This window comes from Pseudorca crassidens, chromosome 1 (genome assembly GCF_039906515.1).
Source record: "Pseudorca crassidens isolate mPseCra1 chromosome 1, mPseCra1.hap1, whole genome shotgun sequence".
Classification (NCBI taxonomy): Eukaryota; Metazoa; Chordata; class Mammalia; order Artiodactyla; family Delphinidae; genus Pseudorca; species Pseudorca crassidens.
In genome coordinates, this window is record NC_090296.1 from 88,564,143 (window position 1) to 88,585,515 (window position 21,373).

Sequence of the window (21,373 nt, forward strand, 5' to 3'; positions counted from 1 at the left end):
TTATAAGAAAGATGATAACTGATGAAGCCAGTTCCTGAAAGAGGAGAGAAAGATTAGAATCTAAGGACAGTTGTGTGGATTAGACCTGGTCAAAAGGTTCACCTCTTTCTCTGCAGTAGTGAGAGAAGTGTCTTTGTAGAGGGTTGAGAAGTACAGTTGAGTGATGAGAGGAAGACCCAACTTTTCTCTTTAGAAGCTTAGCTAGTACAGGCAAGGAGAGAAAGAATTTAACCAGGGAATGCAAATGCAGGTAAATCTATAGAGAATTGGAGCAGAAAAGCTGAGGGAACTGACACCTGACCGCCTCTATTTTCTCTGTGAAAAATGAAGCAATATGATAAGAGAACAAAGTGAAGGTCTGGAATAGCCACTGAGGAGAATGTGGAGGGGTAATAGAATTGCAGAGTAGTATTTAAACCCAGGAATGTATCCCCTAACTGTGCACCAATCCACATGATTGTAAGGTTTCTTTTTTTTGCGGGCCTCTCACTGTTGTGGCCTCTCCCGTTGTGGAGCACAGGCTCCGGACGCGCAGGCTCAGCGGCCATGGCTCACGGGCCCAGCCGTTCCGCGGCATGTGGGATCTTCCCGGACCAGGGCACGAACCCGTGTCCCCTGCATCGGCAGGCGGACTGTCAAGCACTGTGCCACCAGGGAAGCCCCTGTAAGGTTTCTTAAGCAGGATTCAGTCGAGTGTAGAATGGGCAGGTATTTCTGTGGTGTGTGAAAAAAGACACTAGGCTACAAAGGCACGGTCGAAACCCATGACCACTTCAAAGTACACCTCCCCCCATCCCCACCCCACAGATTTTCATGGGTCAAAATACTGAGTATCTAGAGAAGGGAGACTTTTTTCCTCTTCTGGGGCCTAGGAGTAGTCCCTTATATTCAGAAGACATTCAGATATTGTTGACTGATTGGATTAATTAATAAATAAAATCTGACTCTGCTAAACATTTCTGAATACAAGCATTAGGTTTAAATTTTTATCTACTGGGGGTGAATATATTGAATAATTCAAAGCATTAGAACACTGTTTCAAGAGCTATATTCCCATAATTTACTTATGCTTAAAATGATTAGACTGATGCCAAACTCTAATAAAACCCATTCTGTAACACAGAAGTTTATTAGAATAAACATACATGTACCGTATCCAATGTTAAAATTATTTCACATCGCATGTAGGTTTTACCTCCATTCGTTTTTTTTTTTTAATGCTTTTAAAGTCTGTGCTTTAAATAATTTGCACATCTGTAAACAAATCTTAGATGACCAAAGATGCAATGTATCCACTAGATACTGAACATCAAAATTTAGGAATTGGAACTGATAGTTATATCCTATTGCACTAAATATTCCTCTAAAATTCTGGACAGAGAAGAAAAAAGAGATTAAAATAAATCACTTGAAATGAGGTAAGTTGTATGAAAAGGTTTTTAATAGCAAATATCACCAATGTTGAGATAAGAATATTAAAAATATTCATGGAAAATTCACTTAAATGTTTGCAATAGTCTAGGTTATTTTTAAAAACAAAAAATTAAAAATTACCAAAATTCCTTATTAGAAAAAGAGACAATTACTGGTTCTATAAGATCTGTATACATTCTGAGTCTTTTATTTAGAAAAAAGAAGTGATACAAACATTCACAAGTTTAGCAAAAAGGAAAAAAAAAGTGACTATTAGGACTAACATTTCAAGCTGCCTTTTGGAAAGAAAATTAAAAACAGAGGTAGATGGTTAATTATATTAGTAGCCAAGTTACTCAAATGACTAATTTTTGTTTTGGTAGACATTCACCAAATTTTTATGCTTGAAGCCAAACAGTAAAATATTTAGGAGAAGAGAGTAAGATCTAGCACAGGTTATTTTCCTTTTATCAAAGAAAAATAATAAAAATAAACCAGGCTTAAGACCCCTGTTACGGATATGATTGTATAAAGTACTACAGTTCATGCACTTTTTAAAGCAGGAGAATGAACCTTATCCCTAAGCTTCCTAGTTTTATTTGAGGCCAAGCCCCAAGCCCCAGCAGGCCTGGTCAATCAAAGTAGGACTGTAGGGTGCCTCGGCGCCGGACATCGCAGGTCCAGCAGTGGAAGCCTCCTCCCAGGGAATTGGCATTACGAATGTTAACCTTAATGGTACTGATACCTGCATGGAAAGAGAGAGACGTGGCCAGTTAGATGGACTCACATGAAGATTCTTCTATAGAAATGAGCCTAAAAATGGGTAGGAATACTGTGGTTCTAACCCTTAAGTCCACCCCAGGATAGTCTTTCAATTTTATTCGTCAATTATATTTCATCTAATCTATTCCACGGCTAATATAAAACCTTCACCAGAAAGTCAGCAGAGACTCTGAAGTCTATTTTGTTCTATTGACTCTTCACAAGTCAACAGGTTTCATGAGTGGATATATCTGACAAATGTTCAGAAACAATCCAAATAGTAAAATTTCAAGGCCTTTTAGAATTATGCTTTAACTACTTTGTCAGACTGTTTCTAATTTTACCATGTCAATTTAGTAAGAAAAGTATAATTTAGCCAACCTGAAAAGTTGACTTTACCTACCCACATATAAGCAGAGTTTATCTGACACAATTAGCTTGACCAGGCCACCTTAAGGAAACAATGGAACAGAACTCATCTGGGTTGTATGGTCATACAGGTATCAAAGCTACTCAGGCAGTTAGTTTAATCCAGCACCATTTGTATTAATATGGTTATGATGTACATGGCCCAGTCAACCAATGGTATTTTGGAAGAATCTGTTGTGTTTGGCATAATGGGGTTTTAAAAAGAAAATCTATTCTCCTCTCTCAAGGAATCCATGATTTTGAGAGGAAAGCTAAGCTACAGAGTTGCTAAAGGGCCCACTGGTATAGTTAGAAAGGCAGCATGAGTCATCTAGAAAGCCTTTCATGAGAAAGTAAGACTGAGCAGGGCTTTGAAGAGTAAAAACAGGGTTTGGACACAGGTTCAGGAGTGGGCTTGGGATAAGAAGTGGGCTTTTAACCATGAGCATGTATTTCCTGATAGAAAGACATATCTATCTTAGATGGCTAGAGCCATATAACCTTGAACTGGAGAGAAGTTAATTTGCTTTAACAAGTTCCCTATGTTCAAAAAGACTTTATTAAAAACAAAATTATAAATCAGATATTTGGTACTTAATAATATTTTAAGTTGAGAAACAATAAAATCTTAAAGGACAGGAAACTGAACCCAAGCAACTGGCTTATTTAACAAAAGCCACGAAAAAAAAAGTGGGATAGCATTACAGGTGAAATCATTAGATTGGGCTCAATCTAAAACTAATGGGCTAATCTTTTTAAACTGATACTTCATTAAAGAGGGATGTTTCAAAGGGGCAAACAATATCTTCTGAGTAGTACACCTGAAATATAAGACATAAATCAAAACATAACTTGATTTCAACAAGTGTACTGCCTGGCTTTATTTGACACTTAGGATATGTCAAGTAGAATGATAGTGATAAACACACACTTCTGCACCCTAATAACAGCCATATGAAAATTCTTTAAATGCTTTTCTCAGTATAGAATAACTGGTCTAAATTTTGAATACCATGATAAGCAAATTCCCACCCAAGTAATAACCAGTTCTGCTTTTTAGTTCAAAGCTGAAATGATTTACTGACATCCTCTATTGTATTTTATTACTTTGTTCACAGTGCTTATCACACAGATAAGTCACTTCTATATCTGTATCCTTATACGTCCTTTAAAATATGTAATGACAAATTACTTTTAAAGGACCCCAACAATTTCTTATTTGGCGAAGGGCCAAATCATCTATATGCTTATCTGCAAAGGGGTAGCTCTCCACACTTGGGCACCAGGAAGTTAGATAAGTCATAGAAGACTGATAAACTTATTGCTCAGGGGGTGTCTAAGGAGCCTGGGATGCATCTCCAACCTTTTGAGGTTGTGATTGTTGAAAAGAAGTATATTGTCCATCTATGAAATAACAACTTGGTACTTTTAAAGGAACAGAAATTTAAATAGATAAATCATACATCAGACCTAGCATGTCATTTCTTCTCATTTAATATTTTTGAATATGAACATGTTTCATTTATGCTGGGTACATACCCAGCTTTTCAAACATCTTTTGAATCGGGACTTCGTTGGCATCCACCATAACACGCTTTTCATCTAGCATTAAGACATTCATGGAAAGCCATTTGGACGACATCCAGAGTGGGTGATCTAAAAATAGCAATAACCGTTAAATCATGTCTGCTGTTATTCTTGGTTAAAGCAAGGATTCAGAAGTGAAGAATATTCAAGTGACAGCTCAATTCTTTCAATAGTTCAGTTTCCCTGTGAAAATTTATTTTAATCTTAAGACTATCTGTAAATGTTATGAATCAATCCATACTCATTACACATTTGAATTTCACCTTGTTGTCTTTAAAAAGCCATTTCTTGCTTTCCGTCAAATTGTTTTGTACTGATTTTTCCTGTCTTTTCATTTTCATTTTCTATGGAAGGAGAGGTTGTGAACACAAGTCCAGCCTTGTTCTAGTGCCCGTAGTGCCAAGCACCAGTTTACTGCTTACCGGAGAAATATTCTAAATTGCTAATATGCAGGCTGCTGTCTATAGGTGAAAGATTCTTGGCCACTGAAGTAATTATTTTAGGCTATGAGTATACAAAAGTAAACATACCATCTGGGATGACTGGTATTGGAGGAGTAACTATGGTCCATCCTGCTTTCTTGAAAAGATCAATCTGCAAGACCAAAATAAAAAAAACCCCCCCAAACCCAAAGAGGCTTAAATCTATAGATACTATTCTTATCATTCTTGGTCTCTGATAGGCCTTATGATTAATAATTCTTTTTGAGAAGCTGTCTTCTCAACTGCCAAAATTTAAAAATTAAAATTTCAAAACATTTGGATGATTTTGTCTGAATCTTAGTTAAAATGTACATAAAGTCCTCAGATTGCCAGATTAAAATTAAAAAGTAACAGAAATGTTAAAGCTTTTAAAAATATTCTTGTGCTTTTCACAGGTTTCAGAGATTTTTTAAAAGACCAAAGATATTTTCCTTGAGAAATTCTCATTAAAGAAAATGAAAATATTTCCTCTTACTTAGTTGTAAGAAAACAAAATATGACTATGTCAAACCCATAGTCCATCCACTTCATAGTCTGTCACTTTGCGTCTGTGACCATGGTATAAAGACAGATGTTAGGAATATACTCCCAAAGAACCATAACTGTCCCTAGTGACCTATTATAACCCAACCATCCCTAGTTCACATACCCACTTAGTATATAAATTATATTAAATAAATATTTAATAATATATATAATTGATTTATATAAATTATATATAAATAAATTAAAATGAAGTGAATAAGTAATCTTGGTCATTGGTCTAAATATATAGAATAGAAATGAACAGTGATATGGTAAAATAGTGAATTTTGCAATGGCGCACTGCAGCCCAGCAAATAACACAAAATCACTCACCGCCCAACTGGAAGTAGGGGGCAGTGGGCAGAAGTAGGAGGCTGCAGGGGGGGATAGACCTGCTGCAGTGCAGTGGCTCTGCTCCTCCCCTGCAGGGTGGGCCTGGCTGAAGGGAGCCCCACTGGAGAGGGAAGAAGACACCCACTGCCTAGTGGTGTTACCCCAGACATGCAGAGATCATCTTGTTTGCAATTCGTCTGCTGAGGAACCTCGGCTGCAAGTTATGAGATAATACCACTCTGTTCAATAAAAACACACACATACGCACAAACTTGAGGCTCTGACAGCAGCAAGCAGCCAAAGTCAGAGTCTGATGACACTACACTAATTATCACTGCTACAGTGTATATTTCTGAGTGTTGGACATCCTGTAGTAAATATAACATAAGCGATCCAATGTTTGATCATAATAATGTGAGCATTGCTGAATCTGTCATTTAGAACCATTAGGAAATCACGGAAGTGCTTAAAATAATAGTGGCAATTCCTTCAGTTGCCAAACTCTCTTGATTTTCCAGAGTCCTAAGAACTCCCCTACCTGGTGACATGGTCGGTCAGGATTGGAAAGCACGAGACCGGGCCCAATGATATTGAAGGTGGCATCAATGTGCATCGGATTGGGGTCTTTAAAGGAGATGATATGCACTCTGTAGTCTGGAGCGAGATGCTTACGCATCCATTCAATGCCCATGTAGTTTGTCACCTGAAAATAGAAAAGGAGACATAAACCTATAAAGATTTGGTTCTATGTTTAGATAACTAAAAATAGGATGAAAATATTTTAATTTTGGAAATTTAAAATATAATAATAAAGTGAGAAGTTTCCGAGGTAGCCTTTATCCACCTGGCTTCTCTGTGCAAAGATGTCTCTTCCAGCTCGAATGAAGTCAGCAGCATCAAAGCACGGCTCGAACTCAGTCGTCACAAATTTTCCCTGAGCAGCCAATTTGTGTCTGTCTTCTACAGAATAGATGGGGTAATCCTAATTGGAACAAGAATGAACACACACAGTGCCTTGGTTCATGAAGAGATGACTCATAGGGCCTTCATTACTAAGAAAATTAGTTCAACATCATCATTTCCTGAAATACTACGGCCCTGTTCTAGACTGAAACAGGCATGGGAAGATGTAGGCCCATGCTAAGCAAACCAAAATAAACCAAACCACCAACAAAAAAATGAAAAACTAGGCATGACAAGTTCCTGATACTTGGAAGCAGGTGGTACAGAGGCAGTAATGAAACTGAAAATATTCCATGACCCATCCAATGATTTATGTATCTATCTACAGTACTGAAAATCTGCAAGATGAAGTCATTCTGTTCTTTTGAAAAAGGAGGTTGGCCCTGAGCCTAACTCATACCATAAAATGCGATGCCATGCATCCGCTACCAAATTTGACTGGGTATGCGGTTGGGTAATAGATTCATTACTTACTTATGTCTTTAAACCCATAAAGGGTTTAAAGAAATTTTCATTTTTTGATTCCTTCTATAAGTGATCAAATAGTAAGTGATCTAGTAAGAGACATACACTTCCTTTTACTGTGAATACGGCCTACAGACCAAATTCTTTTTCTAGAAGAGGCTGGAGTTCAGCCTAGTGACTGTTCTGTCTCCACCAATGAATAGCTGTGCGCCTTTAGACAAGTTTTCCTCCCTGTAATGGAATGAAACTACTCCCTCATGAGGTTGTTGTGAAAAATAAACAGGACTGAGGGTGTAAATAAAGTACTTAGTTCAAGATCTGGCACATGGTAAACACCAATAAGTGTTAGCTATTATTATTACTGTTATTATAACTTATCATTTACTGTTATTTTCATCATAAAACAATCAGTTTTCGAAAAGTAGGTCATCTCAGCTTCTGAAATACATAATAAATACAAGGTTCAGAGAATCTGTCAGTCTCTGTGGATTATTTAGAAAAGTTACTGATAAGCTCTCCCGTAACTGGGGACTTACCTGGTCATAAAGCTCATCAGCCATTGTGGGCTTAGGAGCTGTTGTCCACTTGGCCCCGCGGCGGAAGTAGTCTTTGATAATTGCTCTGTACGCGCGGTACTCAAAGAAGCGAGCGCGCCAGGCCATGGGAGCCTCGATAATCTCATTTCCCACAACTATCAGGATGTCTCGAGGCATCGCACCATATAAACCTGTCAGGCCAGAAAGTTCCAGAGCAACTTCAGTGATGCTAATTTCCAAGACAGAAGAGTCTATATCATGTGATTTCATTCTTTGGTAAAAAAATAAAAATTACAGAAAACCTATACGTGTATATGTACATAATTTTACGCAAATGAAAAAATATTAAATGATACATCCTAGACTGTTAACATGAATTCTGTGTGGGGATGATGAAGCCAGGCCAAATAAAAAAAAAAAAAGAAAAGAGAAAAAGAAGCATCTCTTGGTCAAAGACATCTTGAACCACCAAGTTTTCACCTTTTGTAACTCCTAACAGAGTTTTTCAGGGAATATCAGTACCACAAGATGGAAATTGGGCCAAGGATCACTTATACAACTGTAAATTAGAACACACCAAACTCCGCAACTAAGGAGCCCACCTGCCACAACTAAGACCCAGCACAACCAAATAAATAAATAAATATTTTTTAAAAAAAAACAACACTGAACTCAGGCACAAAAACAATCCTGCAGCAGTGTCAGTTAAAAATAAGATGGGAATGTTTCTGTTCCCCTTTTAATTTCTGTTCTTGAGGAAAAGTAAATGGAATCCACTGGTCTTATGTAAGGAAATGCTCATGAAGTTTAGAAAAACTGCTTCTTTCAAGGAAATTCTAGATTTACAATAGAGTTTAAAATGTGTACCTCTAAGTCTTACCAAAAAGAACCAAACTGTTCCTAAATAATCTTTAAAGTTTTGAAGGATTATTAAAACAAAGGGATCTCTGAGAAATAATCAGAGCTTTCTCCTTACAGATTGAGAGAAATTAAAAAATTAAGACTCTAGCAGTTAAAGTATCCAGTATCACTTACCCGTAGACTCAAAATCAGGAGTTTTATACTTCAAGGACCAGTCAATGGTGTCAGGCCTCCTCACTGTCACTCCTTCCATTTTTAAAATATTGCACATTTCTTCAATTTCGGCAACAGCCTTTTTCAAATGATCTTTGGGAAAATGATGGCCCCCATACTTTTGGTAAAAAGTCCAGTACTTTTCATATGTGTTGGCCTAGAACCAGAAGAAAGTAAGTGAAATACTTACAGGAAAAAATTACAGCTCAAGATAGGTTCATAGGTTGTGAACAATTACTTGTATAACTTACTGGAATTGAGACTGAGACCACATCTGGTACAGTGTTCATCCCCAGAACCAAGCACACTGACTCTGGGAAGACACTCAATATTTGTTGAATGAAGATCTCTAAATTCTCTGGATGTTTTGAGACCTTTTGTTCCTTCTGCCTGAGATCTCATGCCTTACCACACACAGCATGTCTGCCCTCACATGGGCTTGGAACGCTCTTGGGCCACTTTTTACATGCTTCATAGACAAAATAGGACATGGACGCTCCCATTAGACAGTCTCAATGAAATCAAATAAGAGAACAAACAAAACAGCTTAATAAAAGCACACCTATACGAAGATAAAACCATGGGCTACCCAGGCATCCCAGAATTCTGTCTAAAAAACAGCACTTCAAGATACTTTGTAGGAAAATAGGACACTGCTCCCTTAAAGGTTAGGGACATTCTCTCAACTATGCTTTGTTTCTCTTAAAAAGCCGTTATTGATTATTTTCTCATTCAACAGAATCACCACTTGGCAAACCTGTGCAGCGGTGCAAGTCTACCTTTAGTGCTTCCTACACTTCCCTGCCAAAGTGTCTCTGCCCACCAACCTCTCTTCTCCCAATCCATCTAAGCTTTCATAGTGCTTCAGGTCCTTTCACCATAAAAAGAAGTGATTTGAGGGCTTCCCTGGTGGCGCAGTGGTTGAGAGTCTGCCTGCCGATGCAGGGGACATGGGTTCGTGCCCCGGTCCAGGAAGATCCCATATGCCGCGGAGCGGCTGGGCCCGTGAGCCATGGCTGCTGAGCCTGCACGTCCGGAGCCTGTGCTCCGCAATGGGAGAGGCCACAACAGTGAGAGGCCCGCGTACCGCAAAAAAAAAAAAAGAAGTGATTTGATAAGCAAATCCCCAAATTTTTAAGTAGCTGAAAAACAAATCTTAACATTTAGGAAGTGTCCAAGGGTTATACGCATTTTAAAAGACAACTGAATGGAAAGCGGTTGAATGCTTTAAAAAGGCTCAATCAATTTGCTAAAAATTACTATTGAATTAGGGTAGGTACAACAACTATAAAATACTGGTTTTCAAAAGTGAAACAGTCTGGAAGGATTCTTCATTCAGATTGTTTTCCATGTGCAAGGTTCTCAGTCAAATTAAAAAATACATTGGGAAATGTAGGAGACACACATGGATATAATTTATTAAGACACACAAAGCAGAATTCCAATCAGAAGATCCAAATGCTAAGAAAAAGCCTTGGACCGTCATCAAAAGATTGGCAAAGCAACGTACATTTATATGTTTTAAGTTTTTAAAAAATGTTTAAAGCAGGTATTTTTATTTTATTCTTATTTTTAACATCTTTATTGGAGTATAATTGCTTTACAATGATGTGTTAGTTTCTGCTTTATAACAAAGTGAATCAGTTATACATATACATATGTCCCCATATCTCTTCCCTCTTGTGTCTCCCTCCCTCCCACCCTCCCTATCCCACCCCTCTAGGTGGTCACAAAGCACCAAGCTGATCTCCCTGTGCTATGCGCTGCTTCCCCCTAGCTATCTATTTTACGTTTGGTAGTGTATATATGCCCATGCCACTCTCTCACTTTGTCCCAGCTTACGCTTCCCCCTCCCCGTATCCTCAAGTCCATTCTCTAGTAGGTCTGTGTCAAAGCAGGTGTTTTTAAAGTGTTTCCTTATATCATTGATTAACCAACCACTAGTCCTAATCATGTTCGATGAGGTTTCCATTATTACAAATCAGATAACTTCAGACAGTGGTAAGTGCCATAAAGCAGGGGAAACTGGGTAATGAGACAGACTATCTAGATGTCTAGCTCTTTAATGTCAAAGACCATGTCTCTTCCAGATTATATGTCTCTACATCCACTTTCACCTCAGCCTGATAAGTATCAAACATATGGAAGCAGACCTGCCTCTTGTTAGTTCAATACCTAGGTTCACATCAATTAGGCTGGAGCTGAGCCTGCTGGGGAGGGAATAAGAATCTGAAAAACAGGTCTTCAGCAAACAGGGAGATGCCAGTGAAGCTCTAAAACGGGGGCTGGCAAACTAAAGTCCATGGGCCAAATCTGGACTGCTGCCTGTTTATGCAAATAAAGTTTTATGGAACATAGAACTACTCATTTACATATGGCCTGTGGTGGTTTTGCACTACAGTGGCAGAGTTGAGAGTGGAGTAGTTGTGACAGAGACCTATGGTCTGCAAAGCCTGAAACATTAATTATCTGGCCCTGTAAAGAAAAACCTTGCCAAACCCTGTCTAAATGATCAGTTAGTTGCTTTACTTTTGAAGATCTATAGGTAAACAATAAGCTCAATTTCTGGCCCATGAAAAATGTTATCAGAATTAAAAATTTGATTGCTTGTTAAGATCAATCCACTCTTTTAAAACACAGAACAAAACAAGAGCACTCTACTGTTTTCTACTCCTAGGAGGTCCTGCAGTAGCAACCAGAGGAGAGGATAATAATGACTCTTTATATTCCTCTCAGACACATCCTGGTACTACTCATCCATTCACCACTTCCTCCTTCTCATGCCAGGCACATCTCTAACAGTCCACGAGGGGACAAGAAGTCTTTGAAAATTTAACACTGGGTGAAATAGTTTCTGCTGCACAGCCATGTTTTCTTGCTGGACACATTCCAAAGTATCCCATGTGACTATTTGTGCAGAGTGAAGCTTGCTTGATAAATATAAACTTCCCTGGGAGAAAAAAGTTATTTGAACAAGTGTGAATTCTCTTGTATAGTTCATACTCTGGCTAAGGTTGAACAAAGTCTGAGTGATCAGGCCAGACTACATTTTCCAAGAGATAATTGGAAATTATTTACACTTCCTTTACAACCCTGCTAAGTAAGTTAGCAATCATTTACCAAGTGTCTGCAAGATAAAAAAACACTGTATTAAATGCTTAGCATGGGATGTTTTTAATAATCTGTTGCAGACATGTGGCTGCACTCCTAGAAACCTGATAGTCTTTCAGAGCCTAAAATCCTTTAGGGGTGTTTGCCAAATGAATTTTAAATACTGTCTTTGGAAGGCTAGGAAATCTCAATAGAAACATTATTTATCCAGCTGCAAACTGATACTACATTAACGTTGATCGACTTTGTATTTTTTTAATTAATTTTTATTGGAGTATAGCTGCTTTACAATGTTGGGTTAGTTTCTGCTGTACAGCAAAGTGAATCAGCTATACGTATACACATATCCCCTCTTTTTTGGATTTCCTTCCCAATCTCCCAATTCATCCCACTCGACTTTGTATTTTTAGAAGGTCCTTTTATCAAGGGCTTTAGAAAAAAAAGACAAAAGCAAAACAAAAAGCACATATTTGATGGAAAGTATTCACCATGTTTGCAGAATAAAAAGCCACATAGCTTTCAAAAATTGTGCTTCCTGATGACTATGTTCCTCATTCCCATAAAATTTTTCTAGCACTTACATCTTCCAACATATCTTATGCTCTAACTGCCTATAAATGGTTTACTACACTATTTTATATTTCATTGGTCCCAAACTGATTAATATGTCTGTGTCATTTTTCTCCAACTAGAAGGTAAGACCTTCTAGTTGGCCATGCATGTCTTAGATTTAATTTCCTCTCCCTCGATACCTAGTTTCTTATGTGTCATAAAGCAGAAATAACCAGACAAATGAATGAAATCAATACTGCTAAAGCTACTATTATCTACAATTATTATACCCTCAACAGACTTGGCAAATTGCATCCCTACAACTATAATGAGTTGTAGTTTTGTCCTTTAAAAATAAGTAACATGTAACCTTTTACCTTCCTATTTAATCTCATTAGGTAGATAGCAACCCTCTTAATATCTTCATTTTAGTGAGGCCCAGAAATTTGTGGAATCAAGATCACAAGGTCAAATAGCTGATTAACTGAGATTAGCTAATAAGCTTTTATCAAATACCTAATTCAATCCTGATCTCCTGACTTCAGCCTGGCACACCTTCCAAAAGTCCATGAAATTTCAAAATCTAAAATCATAAATCAAGTGACAACTCAAAATAATGTCTTAGAATTCTGATTCCGTAAGATCACATGATATAAAAGTCAATTATTCTAAAGACAAATAGAAGGATAAATTATTGCTTGAATTTGAAATTTAATTCCACCCAATTAAAATGGTTAGGGGATAGGACTTCCTTTCAAGAAAAGACTTCAGGGCTTCCCTGGTGGCGCAGTGGTTAAGAATCCGCCTGCCAATGCAGGGGACACGGGTTTGAGCCCTGGTCTGGGAAGATCCTACATGCCACGGAGCAGCTAAGCCTGTGCACCACAACTGCTGAGCCTGCCCTCTAGAGCCCGCGAGCCACAACTACTGAAGCCCACGCGCCTAGGGCCCGTGCTCCACAGCAGGGGAGGCCACCGCAATGGGAGGCCTGCGCACCATAATGAAGAGCGGCCCCTGTTCACCACAACTAGAGGAAGCCCGCGCCCAGCAACGAAGACTCAACACAGCCAAAAATAAATGAATAAAATAAACTTATTAAAAAACAAAAGACTTTAAAAAGATCGTGCCTTTTTAAAACATGTGGATGATACATAAATTAATCTGTTCATCAAATTTCAAATATCAAAACCAAAGGTAGTTTCAGAACAACTAGAATAAGTTATGACTTTTTCTATTACCTTCTCTTCAAGGTCTAACTCAAGAATTATTTTCTTCGTTTAGGAAGAAGACTTCCTAACTATTCAGCATTTGGTCATTGCTTTTCCCTTAGCTCTCCTGGTATTTGAATTCAACTGCCTTGCCAGCTAGTTGCCATAAGATACTTAGTATTAGTCTTCATTTCTACGTAATAAACATCATACCTCTCCAAATGGAAAACAAGTTCTTCTGTGCTAATAACTCTGGCGCCCTGAGCCCACGTGCCGCAACTACTGAAGCCTGCGTGCCTAGAGCCCGTGCTCCGCAACAGGAGAAACCATCGCAATGAGAAGCCCACGCACCGCAGCGAAGAGTAGCCCCTGCTCACCGCAACTAGAGAAAGCCCACATGTAGCAATGAAGACCCAATGCACCGAAAAATAAATAAATAAGTAAATTTATAAAAAAAAAATTAACTCTGATAGAAGCTAGAGGTGGTTTAGAGAGTGCAGCAAATAGGGGAGACCAGTTAGGAGTTCACCGCAATAGTCCAGGCAGTAGATGAGATCCTGACCTAAGGCAGTAGCAGAGGGATGGAGGTAAGGTTCATTTTGATAAAAGACTTGTTCGATCTTGGAGAATGGATGTGGAGGATGTGACTGAAGGAGAAATAAATAAAAGTTTTAGCTTGAATAAATAGGAATGCCCAAAACTGAAAGGAAGGAATGAAGAACGTCCCAGTTTTGCAGAGTGGCTGGCAGCTGAACTCAAATGTGCCATGTTTGAGGTCCAGTGGCAATATCCAACAAGGAGTTTAACGTGTTCATGTGGACAGAATTCAGGAGAGAGATCTGGACCAGAGTGGAGGGGTGGGAGGAAGCTATGAGAACAGCTACAGTGAAATTCTGTTCAGCCCAACATTACAGACCGTAAAGGAAGAAGATGTGAGGAATAGGGAAAGAACTAATATCCCCCCACCCCCCGAAACGGTCTCCCCAAACCTGAAGGAGGGAGTAATCATTGGTGTAGATAGTGTCAAATACTGCAGAGATGCCAAGTAAGATATCATCAGCCACTGGATCTGGGTAGTCTTGGGTAAGCTAAAGTGAACACAGTTACAGAGGAGAGTGGGAGCAGAAGCCAGACTGCAGACCATGAGGAATGAACCCGCTCAGACATGAGAAACCCTGGCTTTACCTTCACCTCCACAGTGAATGGTGGAACACAGGCATTTTCTGCTCTGCCCACTATCACTTCCTCTAAGGGGTCCCATTCGTTGTAAGAGGAGACAGGGCAGTCCTTGGGCAGAGGATCAGTGGCCTTGTCGTCAGCTGCACAGGAGTTCCGGGAGGAAGCCGTAGCTGCCTGGGTGCTCTGGAAAGTTCGCTGCACCCATCCCGTTACAGTTCTTCCAAGCTTCCAAGAACAAAGAAAAGATTATTGTGTGGTCCTGCACAGTACTTGGGGGAGGGGGAAGTAGAGGTAGGATGAAAACCCAGGATAACACAGCCAGGCATTTAAAATCTTTTAGGAGAATGTAAACCGAGATGTTAGTGGATAGGTGGGTAGTGGGGTTACAGATTTTACTTTTGTGTTTATTTATACATTATCTTTTTATGTATTATGTTAATTGGTATAACTCTTTAAAACTTCTCAGAAGATTTTGTCCCCAACGACCATACACCCCCATTTATATCTCGGAATGGTTTTCTGCAGTCAGGCCTTAAGCAAGTTTTATGCAGATGATGGGTCACCCTTCTTCCCAGAAAAACCACAGAAAGTGGCTCCGGATCTCCTTGCCAAGTCCAGCTGGGGGAGGGAGCCTCCTGTCCCCTTCAGTACCAAAGGTTACTAGTATTAGGATCCTCTCCCCCCGCCCCACGCAAATGAAACTATAGAAGCATTTTAAATGACTTTATCTTTCAGAATAATCAGCTTCAAACCATCAATTTGTCCTCACGGACACACACTTCACATTATTTGGCACTGCAATTATGAGAGAGTGACCAAGTGCCACAGGCTTATTTTACAGATGGTCCACAGTACCCTAGGCAAGATAAGGATTAACTAACCCAGGTACAAACTTAAACAACTAGGAAGGAGATCTAAGAACTTCAAAAAAGGCTTTTGAAAATGTAGAGCCCATAAACTCTAGATCAGGGAGAGTCCCTCATACACTGGGCAAACCTCAACCCCACAGATCTCTATCCGGTTCTGTTAAAAGCCTTAGGAAGGAGGCAGGAGGGGAGCCAGGGTGGAGACTAAAAAGCAGGAGGGAGTGACAGCTGTTCTGAAGCCAGTTGCTGGCGGAAGCCAAACTGCCTGGCTATTCCCGTCCCAGGAGCTAGGGAGGGTTTGCTGCAGGCGCGTGCTTGCATACCAGGAAAGCGGAGGGCAGGACCGGGCAGAAATCTGGGTACAGACCGAACTCGCTCCAACTCCTCTCGCGACTCGGGACTCCACGTTACACTTGGAATGAGCCTGCTCGCTCCCCCTCCGTCCCCAAGTCCCACTTCGCCCCTTCTCCCGTCCATCCACGGTACACGCATGCCCAACTCTCTGCCCACCCATAGCGATGAGCCGCCAAAAGGCCGCCCTTTTTCACTAAGCCGTGTTGCTTGTCGCCCTCGCCCCCTCCGGCTGGGGAGGGCGGCGCCCCCCGCACTGACGGCCAACGCAACCCGAGGCGCGTAGACCGCAGCTGTGCCCACTGGGTGTGGCCCCAACGCACGACCCCTTCCCCTGGGACACCGCCAAGCTTCCGGCAGCCGGCAAAGGCTCCTGAAGCCGAGCTTCCAAGGGGGCCCAGAAAGGACATGGTCGTGCAAGGCTGGCGGGGGAAAGCCAGGAAAGGAGAGGGGGAAGAGAGCACGCGGCTGCCCGATGAGGCGGCGGCGCACGCACCCGAGACCCGATGTAGTGCACCGCTTCGGCGCCGCGGCTCCCGCCGCGCAGACACCGCACCCGCAGCATCGTCTCGTGCCCTCCTGGTCCACAAGCCGACTGTGCCCAGCGCTCGGCCACCTCCTTCCGAGTGCCCCGAGAGCGCGCCCGCAGCAGGGTGTCCCGGTGCTCGGCCTTTTGTAGCCTCGCCCCGCCCCGGCCGCCCCCCGCCTCCTCCCGCGCGCCCCCCCGCCTCCCGCGCGCCCCATTGGCTGCCGGGAGCAGGTGGCGGGGCCGCGGAGCGCACGGCTGCGCGCGGGGCCGCCCGGGAGTTAGGAACGGCAGGGAGAGCGGGGGACGCGGGGTCAAGTCCCCCGGGCTGGCCCTCTGTTAGCTTGTCAGTCCGCCCACTGGTTTCTGCCGAGCTCCGCCAGCCCCGCCCGGGTCCGCCGAACCAGGCCCCCAGTCTCAGGGACGGGGAGGAGGACGTGATTTCTGACGAGTCAAGTAATGATATATACATGTATGGTTTTAAATTTATATTTATGGATTTAAATATGCAAAGCGTGAGTAGAGTCTCACGTTTAAATTCATCTCTGTGCACTGATCCACTCCCCTCATTTTGCAGTGAACGAAACCACCTCAAGTTTAGGTGGCTTCTTAGGGCAACACCGGGATGGAGCCTGGAGGGAACCAAGTCTGGAACTCAGGTCATCCGCTCCCCGGGGTGCTGCGTGGTCCACCCACTAGCCTGTTACGTGTTCTTCGGAATACTTGTCGTTTCATAGTCTTCGGCCATGTGTCCCTGGCTTGAGAAACTCAGTCATGAAAATAGAGATAGATGTGGGCCAGAAATGAGGGAGGACTACAGGGAATTTTTTCCCTTCTATCTCATGTATTTAAATTTTGTTTCAATTTGATAAAGATACATTTGTTAGAAAAGTAGCTCCCAAACAGTGCAAAGTTTTAATTGCTGCAGATTTTTGCAAAACTAGAGAACTCGGTTTAACATTTATATTGTTAGAAGGAGAGGGGACAGAGAGTATTTCATGTCTGTGCCTACAACATATGTAATTACTTATTTTTCATAAGTAATTAAGAGCTGTCATTTTTTTTTCAGGTGGGTTCTTTTTTTTTTACACCTTTATTAGAGTACAATTGCTTTACAATGATGTGTTAGTTTCTGCTTTATAACAAAGTGAATCAGTTATACATATACATATGTTCCCATATCTCTTCCCTCTTGCATCTCCCTCCCTCCCACCCTCCCTATCCCACCCCTCCAGGTGGTTACAAAGCACCAAGCTGATCTCCCTGTGCTATGCGGCTGCTTCCCACTAGCTAGCTATTTTACGTTTGGTAGTGTATATATGTCCATGCCTCTCTCTCGCTTTGTCACAGCTTACCCTTCCCCCTCCCCATATCCTCAAGTCCGTTCTCTAGTAGGTCTGTGTCTTTATTCCTGTCTTACCCCTAGGTTATTCATGACATTTTTTTTCTTAAATTCCATATATATGTGTTAGCATACAGTATTTGTCTTTCTCTTTCTGACTTACTTCACTCTGTATGACAGACTCTAGGTCCATCCACCTCATTACAAATAGCTCAATTTCGTTTCTTTTAATGGCTGAGTAATATTCCATTGAACACGTGTGCCACATCTTCTTTATCTATTCATCCGATGATGGACACTTAGGTTGTTTCCATCTCCGGGCTATTGTAAATAGAGCTGCAATGAACATTTTGGTACATGACTCTTTTTGAATTATGGTTTTCTCAGGGTATATGCCCAGCAGTGGGATTGCTGGGTCATATGGTAGTTCTATTTGTAGTTTTTTAAGGAACCTCCATACTGTTCTCCATAGTGGCTGTATCAATTCACATTCCCACCAGCAGTGCAAGAGTGTTCCCTTTTCTCCACACCCTCTCCAGCATTTATTGTTTGTAGATTTTTTGATCATGGCCATTCTGAAAGGTGTGAGATGGTATCTCATTGTAGTTTTGATTTGCATTTCTCTAATGATTAACGATGTTGAGCATTCTTTCATGTGTTTGTTGGCAGTCTGTATACCTTCTTTGGAGAAATGTCTATTTAGGTCTTCTGTCCATTTTTGGATTGGGTTGTTTGTTTTTTTCATATAGAGCTGCATGAGCTGCTTATAAATTTTAGAGATTAATCCTTTGTCTGTTGCTTCATTTGCAAATATGTTCTCCCATTCTGAGGGTTGTCTTTTGTTTTTTTTGCGGTACGCGGGCCTCTCACTGTTGTGGCCTCTCCCGTTGTGGAGCACAGGCTCTAGACGTGCAGGCTCAGCGGCCATGGTTCACGGGCCCAGCTGCTCCGCAGCATGTGGAATCTTCCCGGACCGGGGCACGAACCCATGTCCCCTGCATCAGCAGGCAGACTCTCAACCACTGCGCCACCAGGGAAGCCCTGAGGGTTGTCTTTTGATCTTGTTTATGGTTTCCTTTGCTGTGCAAAAGCTTTTAAGTTTCATTGGGTCCCATTTGTTTTTTTTTGTTTTTATTTCCATTTCTCTAGGAGGTGGGTCAAAAAGGATCTTGCTGTGATTTATGTCATAGAGTGCTCTGCCTATGTTTTCCTCTAAGAGTTTGATAGTTTCTGGCCTTACATTTAGGTCTTTAATCCATTTTGAGCTTATTTTTGTGTATGGTGTTAGGGAGTGATCTAATCTCATACTTTTACATGTACCTGTCCAGTTTTCCCAGCACCACTTATTGAACAGGCTGTCCTTTCTCCACCGTACATTCCTGCCTCCTTTATCAAAGATAAGGTGACCCTATGTGTGTGGGTTTATCTCTGGGCTTTCTATCTTGTTCCATTGATCTATCTTTCTGTTTTTGTGCCAGTACCATACTGTCTTGATTACTGTCGCTTTGTAGTATAGTCTGAAGTCAGGGAGCCTGATTCCTCCAGCTCCGTTTTTCTTTCTCAAGATTGCTTTGACTATTCGGGGTCTTTTGTGTTTCCATACAAATTGAGAAATTTTTTGTTCTAGTTCTGTGAAAAATGCCAGTGGTAGTTTGTTAGGGATTGCATTGAATCTGTATATTGCTTTGGGTAGTAGAGTCATTTTCACAATGTTGATTCTTCCAATCCAAGAACATGATATATCTCTCCATCTATTTGTATCATCTTTAATTTCTTTCATCAGTGTCTTATAATTTTCTGCATACAGGTCTTTTGTCTCCTTAGGTAGGTTTATTCCTAGATATTTTATTCTTTTTGCTGCAATGGTAAATGGGAGTGTTTTCTTGATTTCACTTTCAGATTTTTCATCATTAGTGTATAGGAATGCCAGAGATTTCTGTGCATTAATTTTGTATCCTGCTACTTTACCAAATTCATTGATTAGCTCTAGTAGTTTTCTGGTAGCATCTTTAGGATTCTCTATGTATAGTATCATGTCATCTGCAAACAGTGACAGCTTTATTTCTTCTTTTCTGATTTGAATTCCTTTTATTTCCTTTTCTTCTCTGATTGCTGTGGCTAAAACTTCCAAAACTATGTTGAATAAGAGCGGTGAGAGTGGGCAACCTTGTCTTGTTCCTGGTCTTAGTGGAAATGCTTTCAGTTTTTCACCATTGAGGACGATGTTGGCTGTGGGTTTGTCATATATGGCCTTTATTATGTTGAGGAAAGTTCCCTCTATGCCTACTTTCTGCAGGGTTTTTATCATAAATGGGTGCTGAATTTTGTCAAAAGCTTTCTCTGCATCTATTGAGATGATCATATGGTTTTTCTCCTTCAATTTGTTAATAAGGTGTATCATGTTGATTGATTTACGTATATTGAAGAATCCCTGCATTCCTGGAATAAACCCCACTTGATCATGGTGTATGATCCTTTTAATGTGCTGTTGGATTCTGTTTGCTAGTATTTTGTGGAGGATTTTTGCATCTATGTTCATCAGTGATATTGGCCTGTAGTTTTTTTACTTTGTGACATCCTTGGCTGGTTTTGGTATCAGGGTGATGGTGGCCTCGTAGAATGAGTTTGGGAGTGTTCCTCCCTCTGCTATATTTTGTAAGAGTTTGAGAAGGATAGGTGTTAGCTCTTCTCTAAATGTTTGATAGAATTCGCCTGTGAAGCCATATGGTCCTGGGCTTTTGTCTGTTGGAAGATTTTTAATCACAGTTTCAATTTCAGTGCTTGTGATTGGTCTGTTCATATTTTCTATTTCTTCCTGATTCAGTCTTGGCAGGTTGTGCATTTGTAAGAATTTGTCCATTTCTTCCAGGTTGTCCATTTTATTGGCATAGAGTTGCTTGTAGTAATCTCTCATGATCTTTTATATTTCTTCAGTGTCAGTTGTTACTTCTCCTTTTTCATTTCTTATTCTATTAATTTGAGTCTTCTCCGTTTTCTTCTTGATGAGTCTGGCTAATGGTTTATCAATTTTGTTTATCTTCTCAAAGAACCATCTTTTAGTTTTATTGATCTTTGCTATCTTTTCCTTCATTTCTTTTTCATTTATTTCTGATCTGATTTTTATGATTTCTTTCCTTCTGCTGACTTTGGGGTTTTTTTTGTTCTTCTCTCTCTAATTGTGTTAGGTGCAAGGTTAGGTTGTTTATTCGAGATGTTTCCTGTTTCTTAAGGTAGGATGGTATTGCTATAAACTTCCCTCTTAGAACAGCTTTTGCTGCATCCCATAGGTTTTGGGTCATTGTGTCTCCATTGTCATTTGTTTCTAGGTATGTTTTGGTTTCCTCTTTTATTTCTTCAGTGATCACTTCGTTACTAAGTAGTGTATTGTTTAGCCTCCATGTGTTTGTATTTTTTACAGATCTTTTCCTGTAATTGTCTCATAGCATTGTGGTCGGAAAAGATACTTGATACAATTTCAATTTTCTTAAATTTACCAAGGCTTGATTTGTGACCCAAGATATGATCTATCCTGGAGAATGTTCCATGAACACTTGAGAAAAAGTGTATTCTGTTGTTTTTGGATGGAATGTCCTATAAATATCAATTAAGTCCATCTTGTTTAATGTATCATTTAAAGCTTGTGTTTCCTTATTTATTTTCATTTTGGATGATCTGTCCATTGGTGAAAGT

At 40.5% G+C, this 21,373-nt stretch overlaps 1 protein-coding gene across 3 annotated transcripts; it reads right to left on the reverse strand.

Moving 5' to 3' along the window:
- Positions 1–1,418: 1,418 nt before the first annotated feature.
- Positions 1,419–16,498, reverse strand: GATM (glycine amidinotransferase). 3 transcript variants are annotated; one of them, XM_067745751.1, is made up of 9 exons: positions 16,312–16,491; positions 14,605–14,823; positions 8,510–8,705; positions 7,475–7,665; positions 6,355–6,492; positions 6,049–6,213; positions 4,701–4,764; positions 4,123–4,239; positions 1,419–2,158 (listed from the first exon to the last, which is right to left on the reverse strand). In XM_067745751.1, the coding sequence occupies exons 1-9, from the start codon at positions 16,378–16,380 to the stop codon at positions 2,046–2,048; spliced, it is 1,272 nt and encodes a 423-aa protein (XP_067601852.1). In that variant the 5' UTR covers positions 16,381–16,491; the 3' UTR covers positions 1,419–2,045. The 3 variants fall into 3 exon arrangements, 2 of the variants coding, with proteins under 2 accessions (XP_067601852.1, XP_067601842.1); XM_067745741.1 differs by lacking the exon at positions 16,312–16,491 and adding an exon at positions 8,800–9,017 and having other exon boundaries at positions 14,605–14,729; XR_010945364.1 differs by lacking the exons at positions 1,419–2,158; positions 4,123–4,239 and adding an exon at positions 5,511–5,724 and having other exon boundaries at positions 16,312–16,498.
- Between the last annotated feature and the right edge of the window lie 4,875 nt (positions 16,499–21,373).

What these genes read in the sequence shown, in the direction of transcription:
- GATM (XM_067745751.1), bottom strand. Translation starts at nt 16,380, where the DNA reads ATGCTGCGGGTGCGGTGTCTGCGCGGCGGGAGCCGCGGCGCCGAAGCG. An exon ending in CATTCACTGTGGAGGTGAAG is followed by an intron (nt 8,706 to 14,604) that starts GTAAAGCCAGGG and finishes TTCTGGTTCTAG; the next exon opens with GCCAACACATATGAAAAGTA. An exon ending in AAAGATGTTTGAAAAGCTGG is followed by an intron (nt 2,159 to 4,122) that starts GTATGTACCCAG and finishes CTTTCCATGCAG; the next exon opens with GTATCAGTACCATTAAGGTT.